Here is a 19,079-nt window from a genome sequence, read left to right as displayed (position 1 = left end):
TGACATCGAAGACAGGAATCAATAAATGACGCAGAGGGGAAAAGAGAGAGACCTGAAAAAACAAAAAATGAAAGAGCTCTACAAGAATAATCTGACTTCATCAGAAAAAGTAATATTAGAATTATAGGCATTTGGGAGGAGGAAGAGGTTAGCATGGAATGGAGAGTCTATTAAAACAAATAGTGAAAGAGAACTTCCCAAACCTATGGAAATAACTAGATCCCCAAAGACAAGAAGCAAACGAAACACCTAGTTACCTCAATCCAATGATGCCCTCTCCAAGGCAGTTGATATTGGAGCTGTCAAAAATTCTCAAAGCAGCCAGGGAAAGGAAGAAAGTAACCTACAAAAAAAAAAAAATCAGAATTTCATGCAACTTCTCAGCAGAAACACTACAAGAAAGAAGAGAGTGGAACCAAATATTCTAACACATGACAGAAAGAAATTACCTGCCACGCATAATATAGCCAGCAAAATTATCCTTTAAATATAAAGGAGAAATAAAAACATTCCCAGACATACAGAAGCTAGGGGATTTTATCACCAGAAAAACTCCACTGCAAGAAGTACTCAAAAGAGTTATTCTACCTGAAATAAAAACATAAGGTCACAACACTACGAGTTAAGTCCACCAAAAAACTTACAACATAAACAGAAATAATATGTGACAACAAAAACATACGAAGGAAAACGGTAAAGGTCTGAACTGGCAAAGGAAGATGAAGATCAGATGCACTCAAAAGGGGAAAAAACTACGGTATATATTCAACTTCATTCTTTGTAAACCAAATGGCAACCACCATAAAAATTCCCAAACAAAGACATGTAGCTTTAAAAAAGAAGAAATAGAGGAAAGATGTATGGAATGCCACCAAACAAAAACAACAGACAGAAAGGAAAAGAACCAATGGAGAGACACAGCTAACAGAAAACAAAAGATAAACTGGCTATAGGGAATCCTCATACATCAGTAATTACCCTAAATGTAAGTAGTCTGAATTCACCAAAAAAGAGGCACAGAGTAGCAGAGTGGATAAAAAACAAACAAAACATCCATATGCTGCCTACAAGAGACACATTTAAGCTGCAAGGACAAAGGTAGATTCAAAGTAAAAGGGTAGAAAGTAATTTTCTAAGCAAATAACATCCACACAAAAAACAGGGGTAGCCATACTTATACCTCACAAAATAGATTGCAAGATAACAAGAGACAAAGATGGACACTTTATAATGATAAGGGAACACTACATCATGAAAACATAACACTTCTTAATATATATGCACCCAATAAGAGAACACCAAAATACATAAATCTACTACTCACAGAACTCAAGAGAGAAACAGATCAAAACATAATCATAGTTAGGGACTTTAATACTCCATTGACAGCTCTAGACAGATCAACCAAACAGAAAATCAATAAAGAAATATTGGCCTTAAAAGTAACACTAGACCAAATGGACATAATTGACATTTACAGGAAATAATCAAGGGACATCAAATCATATATTCTACTCCAGCGAACATGAAACATTCTCAAGAATACACCTTAGATTGGGTCACAAAACTAGCATCAACAAATTCAAGACCTAGCCAGTTTGGCTCAGTGGATAGAGCATCAGCCTGCAGACTGAAGGGTTCCGGGTTCAATTACAGTCAAGGGCATTTACCTCTGTTGCAGGCTCCTCCCCAGACCAGGCCAGGACACGTGCAGGAGGCAACCAATTGATGTGTTTTTCACACATCAATGTTTCTCTCTGTCTTTACCTCTCTCTTCCACTCTCTCTAAAAATCAATATCCTCGGGTGAGGATCAAAAATGCATATAAGTAAGCATAACTAATGGACACAGATACTGGGGGTTGAGGGCATGTGCTTGGGGGTGGGGGTGGCTGGGAAGAGGTCAATGGGGATAAAGAAGATATATGTAATACTATATGTAATACTTTAAGCAATAAAGAAATTTTTTTAAATTTTTTAATTATAAAAAAAATGTCAAGAAGATTGAAATTACACCAAGCATATTATCTGGCCACAATGCCTTGAAATTAAAAATCAACTGCAAAAGGAAGTACGAACGTAAACCACAAATACATGGAGATTAAACAACATACTATTAAAAATGACTGAGTCAAAGAAGGAATAAAAGAGGAGATCAAAAGATATATAGAGACAAATGAACATGGCAATACAATATAATGAAACCACTGGATGCAGCAAAAGCAATAAGAGGGAAGTTAATATTATTATAAGACTATCTCAAGAAACAAGAGAAATCCCAAGTAAACAACCTAACATCACATCTTAAAGTACTAGAAAAAGAAGAACAAAATTAACCCAAAGACTTCAGGAAAAAGGAAAAATTAAAAAGTATAGCAGAATTGAATGAAATAAAGTTCAAAAAGACTATAAAATTTAATAAAAAACAGAGATGGTTCTTTGAAAAGATTAATAAAATTGACAAACCTCTGTATAGACTCACTAAGGAAAAAAGGGAAAACATCCATATAAATAAAATCAGAAATGAAAAGTCACAGATACAAAGGACGATACTAGAATCTTATGAAACACTATATGCCACCAAATTCAATAACCTAGGCTAAATGGATACGTTCCTAGAAGTATACAGCCTTCCTAGACTAAATCATGAAGAATTGGAAAATCTAAATAGACTGATCAGCAGTAAGGAAATTAAAAACAACCATCAAAAACTTCCCAACAAAGTCTGGGACCAGATGGCTTCAAAAGTGAATCCTACCAAAGGTTCAGAGATTTAAAATCAATCCTTCTCAAACTCTTCTAAAAAATTGAAGAAGAGATACTTCCTAACACATTCTGTGAGGCCAATGTAAGCCCGATACCAAAACCTGGCAAGGATAACACAAAAAAGGAAAATGACAAACCAATATCTCTGATGAATACAGTTACAAAAATTCTAAACAAAATACTAGCAAATTGAATACAAGAGTACATCTAAAAAATAATACATCACAACCAAGTGGGATTCATTCCAGGGGGCACGAGGATGGTTCAACATTTGCAAATCAATCAATGTAATACACTACATTAACAAAAGAAAGCATAAAAATCATAAGATCTTGTCAATAAATGCAGAAGAAGTATTTGAGAAGGTAGAACATCCATTTATGATTAAAACACTCAATAAAATAGGAATTGAAGAAAAGTACCTCAACATAATAAAGGCCATATATGATAAACACTCAGATAATATCATACTCAATATCAAAAAACTAAAAGTTTTTCGTCTAAGATCAGGAACAAGACAAGGATGTCCACTCTCACCACTCTTATTCATCACCGTGTTGGTTCTGAACTCCTAGTCAGCTTGAAAAAAGACTACTCAGTCTATCCCATTGTGATAAATACAGTCAAATACAATAAATTTCAAGTCACTTTTAGTTTAAAACTTCTTCTCTTTCAGTAAAATTCAAGTACTATCTCAGTCACCATTCACAGTTCAAAGGTTTGTTTTTAGCTTTCTTCCCCTGTACCCTCTTCACTCTAAACTCCCAGATGAGCCAATTCTCTGCTTCCTGGCAGCACGTCAGTAAAGACAGGGAGAGTCTGCTTATAAGAGCCAGTTAGCACAGCTGGTTCACACCCCTTTTCTTCTGGCCCTGGCAACTGGCATCCCCATTGATCTGTCTTCTGGTGCTGGTGGCTCCAGCTGCTGGCTCCATTTTATGGCAGGTCTGATGGTCATTGAGCATCCAGCTGGGCAGTATCTCCTAAACTGCTTATTGTCAGGAGAAAGGCTGCTGTTTGCCACTTCAGCTCCCAGTTGGTTGAGTACTCCACAGCCTCTCTTTACGACTAGTCTACAGCCCACATATTTTCTTTGGCCTTCCCTAAATCTCGAGAAAAAAGTATTAATATCAACTATTCCAAACTCAGCTCCACAGGATCCCAGGGGCTCTTTGCCTTCTTTAGACAGGCTGTGCACTCTGCCAGTTTTCTGCTGTCCTCCCAGTTCCAGAAATTGGTTATGCCTGGATGTTCTGCTTCTCAGAGAGCTCTAGACAAGAAGCTACCACAGTGCCTGTATTAAATATTTCTAATTCTAAAAGAGAATTTCTTTGGGAACCTAATTTCAGGACATAATAGGATAGGTAGAACATTCTCCTCTCCTTGTGTGAGGTGGTAGGAAGACACAAAACACCTAACAGTGATGTTCCATAAACTCTTCGTGACTTCCATCTACTTGCTTTAGATATCCTTTTCTGAAAGTGAACAATCAAATTTTCTCACACCTGGCAAGGTCAACAGCCTGTCTAGACATTACTTTTGTTATCAGAGTTCTGGGGTGAAAAATGAAACTGAAAAGGGAAAAAAATAAGCTTTGTATTTTAATATCTGAAGTTACTGCCATGAATAAATGAGGAATATCCCCTGTCAAAAATTGAGACCACTATTTAAAATCTAAAACTGAAAGCACAATGATAAAATTAATGCTTATTTTAAGTACTAAAAAGCTATGCTGGTTGGGTAGAACAAACTTCTGATCTTATAAAGCATTCTTGGGAAATGCTTATTGATTACAGAGGTGAGAGTAAGTTGACATCAACCTTAAAAGCATATTTATGTTGGTTACAAAGGCAGCAATTTTGTGCCAGCCTTAAAACTGTGTTCACTGGAGTGAAGCCACTACCCATTAGTGATCATTGTCACAAATCAATGACAGGTTTAAAACCAATTCTAATTCTACCATAACTGTAGAATTGTCAATTATTTTCTAGAAGTGTGGAGAGGTGTTTTTTTGTTTGGTTGGTTGGTTGGGGTTTTTTGTTTATTTATTTTGTTCTCTGTGTTGTTTGTTTGTTTATTTATTTATTTATTTATTTATTTATTTTTATTCTCAATCTTCTGATCCTCTCTCAGCCAAAGCTGCAGGAAAGATCACCAAGATTGTCCACATCTTCACCATTGTTGTTGATTCTCTTGGAAATTGATGTTTAATTTGTGAAGCCTAATTTTCAGTTTGTTTATCAACATGATTTTACCTCTATTATTTTTTGGATCATCTGTTAGGAGAGTGGTGTATAGAAGTATTCAAGATGCTGGATAATAAACATGACATAACTGTGAAGAAAACAAGAATAACTAAGATACTATAAGAAGGCACTCTGGAACTATGGCCTATGATTTCACACACTGGACCAAGGAAACAAGTCTCAACAACTCCTTAACATGTAGATTGTTGCCCTGCCAGTTCTGTTCAGTGGTTGGAGCATCAGCCCACAGACTGAAGGGATCCAGGTTCAATTTCAGTCAAGAGCACGTAGCTCGGTTGCAGGCTCAATCCCTGGCCCTGGTCAGGGCGCGTGTGGAAGGCAACCAATCGATGTGTCTCTCTCACATCAATGTTTCTCTCTGTCTCTCCCCTCCCTTCCACTCTGTCTAAAATTCAATATATATATATATATATATATATATATATATATATATATATATATCCATCCATCCTCAGGTGAGGATTAACAAAAAAAAAAAAGATGTAGATTGTTTCATGATCCCCAACCCTGGTGTTAATCCAGGTACAAAATAAAGTGTTACTAACAGTATAGAGTCCTGCTGGCTGGACTGCCAGAAGAAAATGCAAGGCTATTATTTCATCTGTAATAATTTGAGCTAAGCAATTTAAATGTTCATTCCGCTCACTGTATTATCTACAAAGTTGGGGACAAAATTTGAGACCATCTGGATTATTCAACTGCTATGAATGGAATTAGTATGTCCCACAAGACTCTTCGGAGAGTTATTACCCCTACTAAAAGTTTTATCCCTTTAGACATTTTTTAGAAGATATAGTCTATTGAAGCTATAGGGGAGTCATTCGATAGAAATGATCTAACTAATAGCTCCATAGAACAATTAGCCAATTACTTAGTTGGTATTACCAACCACTTAGTTGGTATTGAAAAGCCTGATTTACACACAGATAAAAGAATCCAATAGCTGATAAGAGATGCATTCAACCTTATTATAACTGTAGGCTTATTTCCTTTGAGTTTGTCATTACAGTCACAATTATATCCCAAGAACATCTGTAGCTTCCACTTTCAGTACAAGGACAGTTTCCTCTATTTATATATTGTCTAAGAAAACAATCATCGTGGGTAAGGCTAATGTAACACATATTTATACCAATCTTTAAATTGGCTGCACTGGTAATAGCTTGGGAGAGCTGAGTTACTAGTATAGAGTTATGGTAATAATTATCCCTAGACTCATGCACATTATTATTGCAGTAAAAGAACTATGATAGATTAACTCAGAAATGTGTAACCTTAAACCAGTAAAGAAGAAAAATATGACATAATTTGTTATCACATGATATAGCAATAGAGATACAAATGCCCTTTTTTACCACCTCCAACCTCTGGCAATTTATACCATAACCAGCAAGAAAGTGGGAATACTCTGAAATGCTCAAGTTGATGAGACCTTAAAAGTAAAGCAGTATGACTGACAGGCTGAGACTACTATTCTCCTGAGCTCTGTCCTCAGCACCTAGGAAGTATATAAGCCCAAAATAGTCACCCTTGCCTCAGAGGTGGATGGAGGAAAGCACACTAAAAAGATATAGCCCTATTGGTTGACAAGCATTTAAGTTCAGCTCCAGAAATAGTAAAAAATTATCATGAATGAATGGAATGAGTTGCTAACTGTTTTTAATTGAATTTTTTGGGACGACACTGGTTCATAAAACCATACAGGTTTCAAGTATACAACTCAACAAAATATCATCTGCATACTACATTGTGTGCCCATTGCCTCAAAGCAGTTTCTTTCCATCCCCATTTACCTTCCTCCAACCCCCTTTTCCTAGACTATCACCACACTGTTGTCTTTGTCTATGTGAGAAATATATACTAGTATATTTTATTTTGCTTAATCCCTTCACCTTCCTTCACCAAGCCCACAACCCCACTTCCCTCTGACAGCTGTCAGTTTGTTCCATGTACCCATGACTCTGTTTCTATTTGGTTCATCAGCTTATTTTGTTCATTAGATTCCACATATAAGAACATATGGTATTTGTCTTTCTCTGACTGGCTTATTTCACTTAGCATAATACTTTCTAGGCCCATTCATGCTGTCACAAAAGGTAAGATTTCCTTCTTTTAAAAAAAAGTTTTTAACAATTTCAGAGAGAAGAAGGGAGAGGGAGAGAGAGATAGAAACATCAATGATGAGAGAGAATTATTGACTGCCTGCCTCCTGCACACCCCCTACTGTGGATTGAGCCTGACACCCAGGCATGTGCCCTGACCAGAAATCAAACTGTAACCTCCTGGGTCATGGGTCAATGCTCAACCACTGAGCCACACCAGCCAGGCAAGATTTCCTTCTTTTGAACAGCTGAGCAGTATTCCATTGTGTAAATGTACCACTGCTTTTTTATCCACTCATCCACTGATGAACACTTGGGCTGTTTTCACATCTTGGCTATTGTAAATAATGCTGCAATGAACATAGGGGTACATATATTCTTTCAAATTAGTGTTTCAGAAAGAGAGGCTGTGGTGTGATATGGCTGCTCTCTTTGGTAGTAAGCAGTGGAGAGAGAATGCAGGATGATGGTGGTTGTGCTGGGCACCTCTCCTGGACACCTGACTGATGGTCCAGACCACGAGCAATTTTCCTCCTGATCACTAGTCATTCAGGTTCCTGGTCTATGAAGGCTGAAGAGTGTTTACTTACTTAGAATCACTGAAGGTCAGACTTCAGTGATCGGGGGCAGGGCCGGTCAGCCAACTGCACATGGCACCTCCACCCTGCCGGCCCTGCCGGCCCTGCCCCCGATCGGGCTGGTTGCCTGACACAATGTGCATCATAGCCACTGGTCGTTCTGGTAGTTCCGCCATTCGGTTGCTTGGCTTTTATATACATAGATTATTGAAGAAGGAAAAGAGGAGGAACTGAGGTGCTAAGATTGTGGCTTTTTTTTTTTTTTTTTAGAGAGATTGCTCTGAGAGCATGGGAAAATTTGATTTGAGAGAAGATAAATGGATAAGAGGTAGAGATACCAAATTTAAAAAAAAAAAAGATTCTATTGATTTTAGAGAGGAAGGGAGAAGAAGAGAGAGATAGGAACATCAATGATGAGAGAGAATCATTGATTGGCTGCCTCTTGCATGCCCCACACTTGGGATCGAGCTGCAACTTGGACATGTGCCCTGACTGGGAATTGAACTATGACCTCCTGGTTCATATGTTGACGCTCAACCACTGAGCCATGCTGGCCGGGCAGGGACACCAATTTGAAATTACTTGCTGTTTTAAGCAAGAGATGGTGAGAGCAATCATGTTCTCTTTCTTGGGAATACCCTGTTTTGGACACCCTTTTAAGACCAACTGTTCCTAACATTATATAGCACCTTCAATTCTAAAACAACAAAATTCTGGAGGGCTTTAGTTGGAAGTACCATCTAATTTTCAGATTTATTTTATTTTAAATACTCTTCCTAAATTGCTTGGCAAAAAGTAGATGCTCATTGTTTGTTAAATTTAAAAAAAATTGAGTTCTACAAGCAAACTACTAGCTTGCTTGCTTTCTTTGGTTGTTGTTTGTGGAAAGAAAAAATAAGTGTACCTTTAGTATACCCAAAAAAGAGAAAAGGCCTTGGTAAGATTCAAATCTATACGGGGTAAAAGCATGTCATTGGTTTTGCCTGCTGTGGGTATGAGCTTGTGCATAAAGACCATGCATGTGTCAGAGAAGGGAGGAGTAATTTGCTGTCCAAAAGACATATTTGCTGTTAGCTTGCAAAGTATACCGGCAATCATATGTGGAGCCCTTTAGTTCAGGCTAAAGCAATATATCCCCCTCCATGCACAGGTTAGAGCAGGGGTGGGAAAACTTTTCGACTCGAGGGCCACAATGGGTTCTTAAACTGAACTGGAGGGCCGGAACAAAAGCATGTGTTTGTGTGAACTAATACATGTTAACACTGCTGCTGGTGAAGGAGCGGAGGGGAGAGCAAGAGAACCCTCCGCTCTTTCGGCTCCGCGGGCCGGATAGAACAGCCGAACGGGCCGGATCTGGCCCGCGGGCCGTAGTTTGCCCACCGCTGGGTTAGAGTGTGGAAGAGAAAGTGTAGTTTCTCTATGTAATGCGACTTGTTCAAGGCCTGGGGCCAACTCTGAAATTTGACAGGGATCCATTATCTCATCTTTAAAAGACAGTTCTCCTCACTTGGCAGTGCTATCCCAGAATCAGTGATCCAGCTTTATCTTGGGACTCGAGTTGGCTCCAGTGTGCAAATGCTGCTGCTGCACTGGATTATAATGTGCTCAAGAGTTCTTGTCATTCATTTATATAGAGAGATGGCAGAGTTCCCTCATAGACATGATCTCCCCTATCAAAGGGTCTCCTGTTCTTTTGACACCTTTTCTCCTTACTTTTTATCCCTGTGTGTGTCTCTTTCAACCACACTTAGAGTTTGACTGATCAATCTCATATGAGCGTTGTGAGGAAGTGGATTCTGTACCCCAGTTTGGAACTTTGGTGGGCTTTGGAAGTTGTATATGGGTTTCTACTTTATCACTTCACTTGAACTTATTTTAGTATCCTTTGCTAAGTAAATGAAGAACCCAGTCTTATGAAGTAAAACCCTTTACATCAGTTCCACAAAGGTTTAAAGAGTTTTGCAAAGTATCACCTTGACAGCCCTGACCACATCTTTGGCTGTGCTTTGGAAATGGAAAAAGGTATTCTAACTGATGAACCTCCAAATATAAAGAGCTCATTCAACAACCTCACCATTATATCTAATCCTGTGGCAAGACCCAATGTCTTATCTGTAGCTCCTGGCCCTGCTCTTAGGAGCTGCCCCAATAGATGTCTCATAAGCTGCTTGGGGAGACTGCACTCTTCTGGACCTTTATCACTTTCCCTAAAACAGAGGTCACTAAGAATGACATCAGGATGTAGTAAGTGAAACCAGTGGCTTCATTCTTATTGGCAGCTTGTGTATGATGGGAACGTATTTCAAGGTATTAATCTATGTATCCTAGAGTTCATCTAATTAAATTCTTTCACTTATGACCTAAAGACCTTTCCCTTCTCCTGGTTCAATCAGATAGACATGGTCACCTAGAAACACAGGTTCTATTAGACTAAAAAAAAATGATGGCTTAAGGGGGAATGATTTGAAAGCACACTTGCAAAGTTTTAAAATTTTAGTTAAATGTTGTCATGAGTGGGGAAGAGTAAGAGAGGAGAGACAGGAACCATGCAGCTGTGAGTGTATAGAGAGGTGATGTTTCTATGGCAGGACCAAATGCTTTAACAGTCCATTCATTAGGGTGTATTTAAAATACATAATGACCCATTAATATTTGACATAGGAGACAAGAACATACAATGGGGTAAAGACAGTCTATTCAATAAATGGTGTTGGGAAAATTGGACAGATAAATTAAAAAAAGAAACTAGACCACTAACGTACACCACACACAAGAATAAACTTGAAATGGATTAAAGACTTAAACATAAGTCGCAAAACCACAAAAGTATAGAAAAAAAACATAGTAAAATTTCAGACATTTCTCGTAGCAATATTTTTGTCTAATATATTTCCTTGGGCAAGGGAAACAAAGGAAAAAAATACACAAATTCGAATACATAAAACTAAAAAGCTTTTGTATAACAGAAGAAACCATCAACAAAATGAAAAGGGAGCCCACTGTATGGGTGAACATATTTGCCAATGATACATCTGAAAGGGGTTAATTTCCAAAATATATAGAGAACAAATACAACTCAACACTGAAAAAACCCCCAAACCCAAACAATCCAATTAAAAAATGGGCAAAGGACCTGAATAGACAATTCTCTAAAGAGGATATACAGACGGCCAATAGACGTAGGAAAAAATGCTCAAAGTCACTAATCATCAGAGAGATGCAAATTAAAACCACAAGAGATATCACCTCACACCTGTCATGATGGCTATCAATAAATCAACAAAAAACAAGTGTTGGTGAGGCTGTGGAAGAAAAGGAGCCCTTGTGCACTGTTGGTGGGAATGCAGACTGGCGCAACCACTGTGAAAAACAGTATGGAGTTACTTCAAAAAATTAAAAATGGAACTTCCTTTTGACCCAGCAATCCTAACTCTGGGAATATATCGAAAGCAATGGTTCTCAACCTTCTGGCCCTCTAAATACAGTTCCTCATGTTGTGACCCAACTATAAAATTATTTTCGTTGCTACTTCATAACTGTAATGTTGCTACTGTTATGAATCGTAATTTAAATATCTGATATGCAGGATGGTCTTAGGCAACCCCTGTGAAAGGGTCGTTCGACCGCCAAAGGGGTCGTGACCCACAGGTTGAGAACCGCTGCTTTACAGGGTTTCTCAGCAGGGAACTTAACCACATTACCTGTCTAGGGAGAGGCTTAGAAACAGAAGCTGTAAGTGTCCCTGACACTAAAGCTCCTTTGAAGCTTCAACTGATCGAAAAGCCAATGTGTATACATCCTGCAAAGGTCTTTGACACTAATAACTGCCTCCCCCCATGGTCCTGCCCCCGATCACTTCCCCCCCCCCCCCCCCCCGCCATCAGGGGTGGGCAGCCAGACCTCACCCATGCACAAATTCGTGCACCAGGCCTCTAGTCCTACATAAAGTCAAAACTTCTTATCATAGCTTCCCAAGCCTTCTGTTATCTGACTCTGACTCCTCTTTCCAACCTCATCCCCTCCTTTGCAAAGGCTAGAATATCTCCCCAAGCTACATACTAGAAGTTTAAAAAATGCTACTAATTTTGTTATAACCTCATATTATTTGTGGCAGCTGGGATAATAATATGGTAGCTCTTTCCTGGAAACAGCATGTCAAAACCCCAAAGGAACCAATGGGTGGAGTCTGATCCAAAACATAGTCCTTAAATTTAGGGAGTAACCTGATTGCTATGAGCAGTGGCATTTTTTAGGAAAGCTACTTAGAATATTATCTGTGCCACAATGAAGGAGAAGTGGGCCAGCAATTTAATGAACATCATAAAATCTGCTGAGATAAGCAATGACCACAAACCCTAAACTAGTACTCCTCAGGGCTGAAATAATGTAATGGTTCAAAATGGACCCTGGGGTCTTGGGCTGCATTGTTCTCTCTGAATGGTCCCCTTATTTATGTGGACAATCATAAACAAAGTTCTAGGTAGGCAATTTGGCTTGAACTTTGTAAAAAGAGATGAGGGCCTGCCCATCTTTCCTTTCTGACATGCCCACCACCTGGTCTGGACCCCTCTTGCTGTTCTGGGCCAGACCTGCCACACTATGCACCATGCATCACCGTCTCTCTTTATCTCCCTCCCACCCAGCCCAATGTGAGTCACATTTTCTCAGTGCCCTGCTCCCAACTAGAAGTTGACTGGAGTATTGATCCCAGGTGTTCCCCTGTGATAGAGTATACATCCACTCCCTTTGCCAGGTCACTTCGCAGCGCTCTCCCACTGTGGGTAAAATATACTTTTCTGCCCCTTCAATACTGGCATTGCTTTAGCCAATGAAAGCTGGTAGATGTGACATAAACAAAGACCGTAAATGTGACTTCATAGTTTGGCTTGTGCTTTTGTGCTCCTGTGATTTGCCATGAGAAAAATAACGTCTCCAGGTAGCTGCTGGTCCTGGGAGAATGAGAAATTTGGGGTAGCAGATATAAATGCAACTGATCCCAGTCAAACCCAGCAGAGCCAACCTGCAGCCCCATGAGCAAAAATATATAAATGTTTGTATTTGTAAGGCACTGAGTTTTTGAGATGGTTTGTTACTCAGAATTATTGTGGCAAAAACTGAATACAATAGTAAACCAATTTTCATGAGGGCAATAATGATCAGTATTGCCTATCATATGCCAAGTTTTTAACTATGCAATGGAAACAAGAAGAACTTAACTCAAATGGTTACAGCGAGAAATAAATGAGATAACAATTGCAAAGCCCTTAGGTAGGGATTGGCCCACAGAAAAATGCAACAGAGTCATTTTGAGATTATTTCATTAATCTGTTACCTTTCTAAGTTTATTTGTATTTTCAGATGTTTTCCCCAAACAGGATGGTTAAATTTATAAGTACAGCTTCTAGTTAAGACCTCTTAGGTACTCTCTGCCCACTAAAGCACAATATCAGTTTGGGAATGCCCAAAGGATAGAAAGATTTAGGGATGGATAGCTGAAAGAGGGGCGGGGGGGGGGGGGGGGACAAGAGTATTTACTTAGAAAATTTGGGAGGCAAATATACTTGGAAGAAAAAATATTCAGGCCAAACAGTCTCCAGTAAGATAAGTAGCTTGATCAAAATTCTATAATTTTAACCTCCCCTGACCAACACAGCTAAGATAAGCCTCAATATGTTCTTCCTAGCACTAAGCATTTCCCTCCAACAAAGCCTCGGGTCTGATTTACAACTCTTCAAAGTTGACCTTTGAAGGAAGCTTTACTATACCCTAGGGCAGAGGCTCTCAACCCATGGGTTGCGACCCCTTTGGGGGTCGAACGACCCTTTCACAGGGGTTGCCTACGACCATGGGAAAACACATATGTAATTACATATTGTTTTTGTGATTAATCACTATGCTTTAATTATGTTCAATTTGTAACAATGAAAATACATCCTGCATATCAGATATTTACATTACGACTCATAACAGTAGCAAAATTACAGTTATGAAGTACCAACGAAAATAATTTTATGGTTGGGGGTCAACACAACATGAGGAACTGTATTAAAGGGTCGCGGCATTAGGAAGGTTGAGAAACACTGCCCTAGGGACATAGAGGCACTATGTTAGAATTATCACTGATTCATTCAGGTCCCTTCTTAAAAGAATCTATTTATTTCATTAAATTCTGACTAAATATGACTATTAAAGTCAAAATGCTTCCCACAGAAAATTTGTCCTTTTCTTTTTCTAAACACTTCACATGATTTAAACAAAACCACTTTATGCTCAGTTATACAGTAGTTTTACTTAGTATTTAAAATAGGACACCACTTTAACACAGAGGGATGAATTTCTAATGTTAAACTTGGAAACAATATGTTAAGTAAATAGTGGAGAGAGATTTGAGATGGAGAGGAAGCTTTATAAGACCTGGCAAATCACAGCAAATAGTTATCCCTTTATTTCATCTACTGACCAAGCCAATAATGGCTGAATCAAGACAAAACTGCAGAAGGATTTCAATTGGTTTCTGAAGAACCTGAAAAATACGCTATAAGTATTTCTTTTTTAAAAAGTAATAGTTCCAATATGAGTAATTTTTATCACCCCTTGGGCATCAAGATTCTGAGTCCTGCTTTCATGAATGCCTATTCTGAAGGAATCCAGTGTTTTCTATAAGACAATGGAAGGACATTTATTGGGCACCTACTATGTACTCTACTAGGGGACTTGCAGCATTATAAAGTAGGTACAGGGCCAGCTTCCTGAGCATGTGACAAGTACAATCACATAGAGCCCTGCTCTCAGAGGGCCCTGCGTGTGTTTAAAAGTTCTGCTGTTACCATCTTGAAATTTTTAATAATTTTATCTTGTATCATGTTTTTGTTTGTTTGGTGTGGTTTTTTTCAGCATGTGTTTTATAAGTGAAGTTGAATGGGACAATGGAGCATGCATAAGAGCAAAGTAGGTATATGCATGTGTCAGCTGTAACTTGCCATTTCAAGTTACCCAAATAAGCTCCTATAACATGCTTATTTGGGTCTCACTAAAACCCAAAATATAGTTGGCCCACCAGAATTCTGTGGTCATATTCCATAGAGCACACCTGTGACTGAGTAAGCCGGGTCACCGACAGATCAGAGTCCATGCTTTACCCTTTTGAACCAGAACTTGCTTGGAACAAAACATAAGGTAATGGTACTCTAAGAAACATGAAGGACCTAGGAATCCTATCACGTCCTTTTTTTATACTATTACTTCTCAATGTCACTAATGATGAAAATGATGACACAGAAAAAAAATAAAAATAAATAAAATAAAGGAAAGATAAGGCAACTCAGTTGGCTTCATTTCAGTCCTTCCTTCCTCATCAGGAATTGAAGGTAGAGAGTGTTGGTAAAATGTGCACATATAAATAAGTAAAATAAAAAGTTAGTTTTATGCAGTTTTTCCCCCACTGTTCTGGTAAGAATGAAATACATATGCATGTATGAGTTAAAAAATGCTGATTATTCCACATGAGTTAAATGTCCTTATATTGGCATTTATATATATTGTAAATATCTATTGGCATTATGCAATATAAAGATGAATGATCAAATTTATGGTAATAATTTAAGCCTTTTTTATGCTTATAATGAACATATCATTATAAGTAATAAAATATTTATAAAGGAATAAAGCTTTAGATATCAGTGCTTTTAACAGTACCTTTTTCCTGCTTTTCGAACAAGGAGTCTGGCATTTTCCTTCTGCTGTGGGCCCCACAAATTATGTAGCTAGGCCTGAGTAGGTACTATTATCCCCTATTTGCAAATTTAAAAAATTATAATCAGAGAGATTAAGTAGCTTTCCCAAGACCACATTCTTAGCAAGTGGCAAGCACCAGATTCAAATGTAAGTCTGACTCCAAAGGTAATGCTCCTCAACCATTCCATACTACATGCAAACTACAGCTGGGGAAGGGCCCAATGGTAAATTTTACCATTAATCTTTATATTGCATAATGCAAATATATATCTACACCTTCTGCCTTAAGGAAGCATTCTCCTAGATTCACAGCAACAGGTTCTAGGTCTTTTCTCCCTCGCCTTCCCAAGTAGCATTTACAAAGTCAGAGTCAGCACATATATAGATTAACTAGAGGCCCAGTGCACGGATTCGTGCACAGGTGGGATCCTTCGGCCTGGCCTGTGGGGATTGGGCCAAAACCTGACCCTCCAAAACCCCCGAAGGGGTCTCTGATTGCGTAAAGGGGTTCTCGGGTGACACATCCCAGAATCAGGCTCCCTCCCTCTGGTTCCAGGTGCATCACCCAAGAACCGCAGATGTCAAGACACCACAGTTTGGCAGCTCCTGCGTTGAGCATCTGCCCCCTGGTGGTCAGTGTACAAAATAACTACCTGATTGGAGCGTCTGCCCCCTGGTGGTCAGTGGGCATCATAGGTACCATTATGACAGTCACTTAGGCTTTTATATAAATAAACTAGAGGCCCGGTGCACAAAAAGGGTGTCCTGGATCAGGGTGGGGGTCCCCACTGGGGTGCCTGGCCAGTCTGGGTGAGAGGCTGAGGGCTATATTCAGGCTGGCGGGTGACTCTAGCTCCCAACTGCTCCTTTTTTTCTTTTTCTTTTTTTATTCTGGGCCAGCTTTAGCTCTGAGGCTCCAGCTCTTAGGCCTCTGCTCCTGAAAGCAGATATCTGGTTTGTTTGGGTTCTACAATCGAAACTCTGTATCAACTCCAGGTCTGAGATCCCCGCTAGCTGAAAGCTGGTTTCTGGGGTTTTATTTAGCTTCTATTTTTGTAACTATGTTTCAAACTGCCAGCTCAGAGGCCGGCAAGGCAGCAGGGAACGTTGCAGTCCTCCATCACTGAAGCAAGCAAGTCTCATGTTAGTTTCAAGCTGCCTGGCTGCCGGCCGCCATCTTGGCTGGCAGTTAATTTGCATATCTCCCTGATTAGCCAATGGGAAGGGTAGCGGTCATACGCCAATTACCATGTTTCTCTTTTATTAGATAGGACTAGAGGCCCGGTGCACAAAATCATGAAGGGGGGGTGCAGGCTCTCAGCCCAGCCTGCACCCTCTCCAATCTGGGACTCCTGCGGGATCAGGACTAAACCGGCTGTCAGACATCCCTCTCACAATCCGAGACCGCTGGCTCCTAACCCCTCTGCCTTAACCACCTCTGCCTGCCTGCCTGATTGCCCCTAACCCCTCTGCCTACCGGCCTAATCACCTCCTAACTGCTCCCCTGCCAGCATGATCACCCCAAACTACTCCACTGCCTGCCTGATCGCCCCTAACCGCCTCTTCCTTGGCCTCCACCACCGCAGCTTTGTCCAGAAGGACATCCAGAATGACATCTGGAAGGTCGTTTGGCTGTCTGGTCTAATTAGCATATTGCACTTTTATTAGTATATATAGTTAAGGGATCATAATTCTTTGTTACCTATAAATGGTCAGTGAGAGAGTTATCTTTTTATCACACATACAGGGGGAAAGTGTTTATAAAGCTAGAAAATATAAATTAGGACAAAGATCCTTCCTTTTATCTTCTTGAAATAGCAGTTACCACCCCTAACTAGGTGGTATTTTGTTCAAGGTATTTTGTTCTATTTTTTTTTTCCCCTATAGAATTGTGGAGCTGCTTCCAAAACTGAGAATGTGAAATATTTGTGTCAAAAAATTTATTACAGCAACTCTTCCTTTGAGATTTTCAGAGAATTGAATATATTTCATAGCTATTTCCAGACACAGAACACAAAAACTGTTGTCAAGAAAATTTCCTCTAAGACTGATGCAGCGAAGATGTTACTGTCAGAAAAACAATAAATTCTTCAATGATAATATCTATAAAACATTTCTGAAAGTATAGGAATAACACTACATAAATATTCTTACTTGAATTTACTTGAGAAGGCATGCATAAACATAAACTGTATTAATAGGTTTAAAATTTACACTACATGAAGTCTTGAAAAATATTCCCTGTGATATTTAAATCTATGGACTCACACTGCTAGCCAAAGAATAAAAGGAAAAGTGGAGGTTGCAAAGACACACAACCAGAGACTTTAGACCAAACCTAAATGTAGTATATTGCCATAAAATATTTTTAAATATTTCATTTAAATTAGTTTTTCTTATGCCAAAAACTGCTCATCTGGTCTCCATTTCCAAAGGAAAGAACAGTGAGCTTACTATATGAGGAAACTAAGAGCAAAAGGCATTCTTATTTATAATATGGTGCTTGAGAAAGTATATGATTTTAATTTAAAGAAGCATAATTAGCCCTAACCGGTTTGGCTCAGTGGAGAGAGTGTCGGCCTGCAGACTGAAGGGTCCCAGGTTTGATTCCAGTCAAGGGCATATACCTTGGTTGTGGGCACTCCCTAGTAGGGGGTGTGCAGGAGGCAGCTGATCTATGTTTCTCTCGCATCTATGTTTCTAACTCTCTATCCCTCTCCCTTCCTCTCTGTAAAAAACCAATAAAATATATTTTTTTTAAAAATCAATAAAACATTTTTTAAAAAGCATCTACACTAATAAAAGAGAAATATGGTAATTGGCATACAACCGCTACACTTTTCATTGGCTAATCAGCAAGATATGCAAATTAACTGTCAGCCAAGATGGCTGCCGGCAGCCAGGCAGCTTGAAACTAACATGACGCTTGCTTGCTTCAGTGAGGGAGGATCTTGGAGGAAACCAACGTTCCCCAACTGCGGCTGCAGGCCTCTGAGCTGGCAGTTTAAGAAACATTGTAACAAATACCACCAGACTTCAGCCAGCAGATTCGCAACATTGTAAGCAAAGGCCAGAAACCTATTTTCAGGAGCAACGGCCTAAGAGCTGGAGCCAGGCCTCAAGCTAAAGCTGGCCCAGAATAAAAAAAAAAAAAAAGGAAAAAAGGAGCGTTTGGAAGTTCAGTCACCCCCAGCCTGAAAACAGCCCTCAGCCCTTCACCCAGACTGGCCAGGCACCCCTGTGGGGACCCCCACCCTGAAGGGTGTGTGACCAGCTGCAAACAGCCATCATCCCCTCACCCAGGCTGGCCAGGCACCCCAGTAGGGACCCCCACCCTGATCCAGGACATCCTTCAGGGCAAACCAGCCGGCCCCACCCATGCACCAGGCCTCTACTCTATATAATAAAAGGGTAATATGCCTCCCAGCACCGGGATCAGCGGAGCCGCGAGGCCTCTCGGCACCGGGATCAGCATGACAGGGGGCAGCGCCCAAACACCCTGATCGGCCCTGCTCTGTGTGTGACAGGGTGCGGCACCCCAACCACCGCACCCCCAGGCCCTGCTCTGTGTGTGACGGGGTTGAGCCATAACCTCCCCATCGGCCCTGCCCTGAGTGTGAGAGTGGCAGCACC

The 19,079-nt window shown here is 39.8% G+C and overlaps 1 protein-coding gene across 1 annotated transcript in view; it reads right to left on the bottom strand.

The window, feature by feature from the left end:
• Positions 1–19,079, bottom strand: part of LOC308527944 (uncharacterized protein) — a gene marked incomplete at its 5' end in the record, with an annotated part of 291,900 nt that overhangs the window by 216,328 nt on the left and 56,493 nt on the right. Inside the window, one exon of the mRNA XM_081103372.1 lies at positions 258–343. Within this exon, the coding sequence (XP_080959498.1) occupies positions 258–343 (86 nt within the window). The remainder of the gene's footprint in view (positions 1–257; positions 344–19,079) is intronic.

The sequence above is a fragment of the Myotis nattereri genome (assembly GCF_964212035.1).
Source record: "Myotis nattereri genome assembly, chromosome: 1".
NCBI lineage: Eukaryota > Metazoa > Chordata > Mammalia > Chiroptera > Vespertilionidae > Myotis > Myotis nattereri.
The sequence above is the reverse complement of the archived record's forward strand: the minus strand, read 5'-3'. Positions and strand labels throughout refer to the sequence as shown.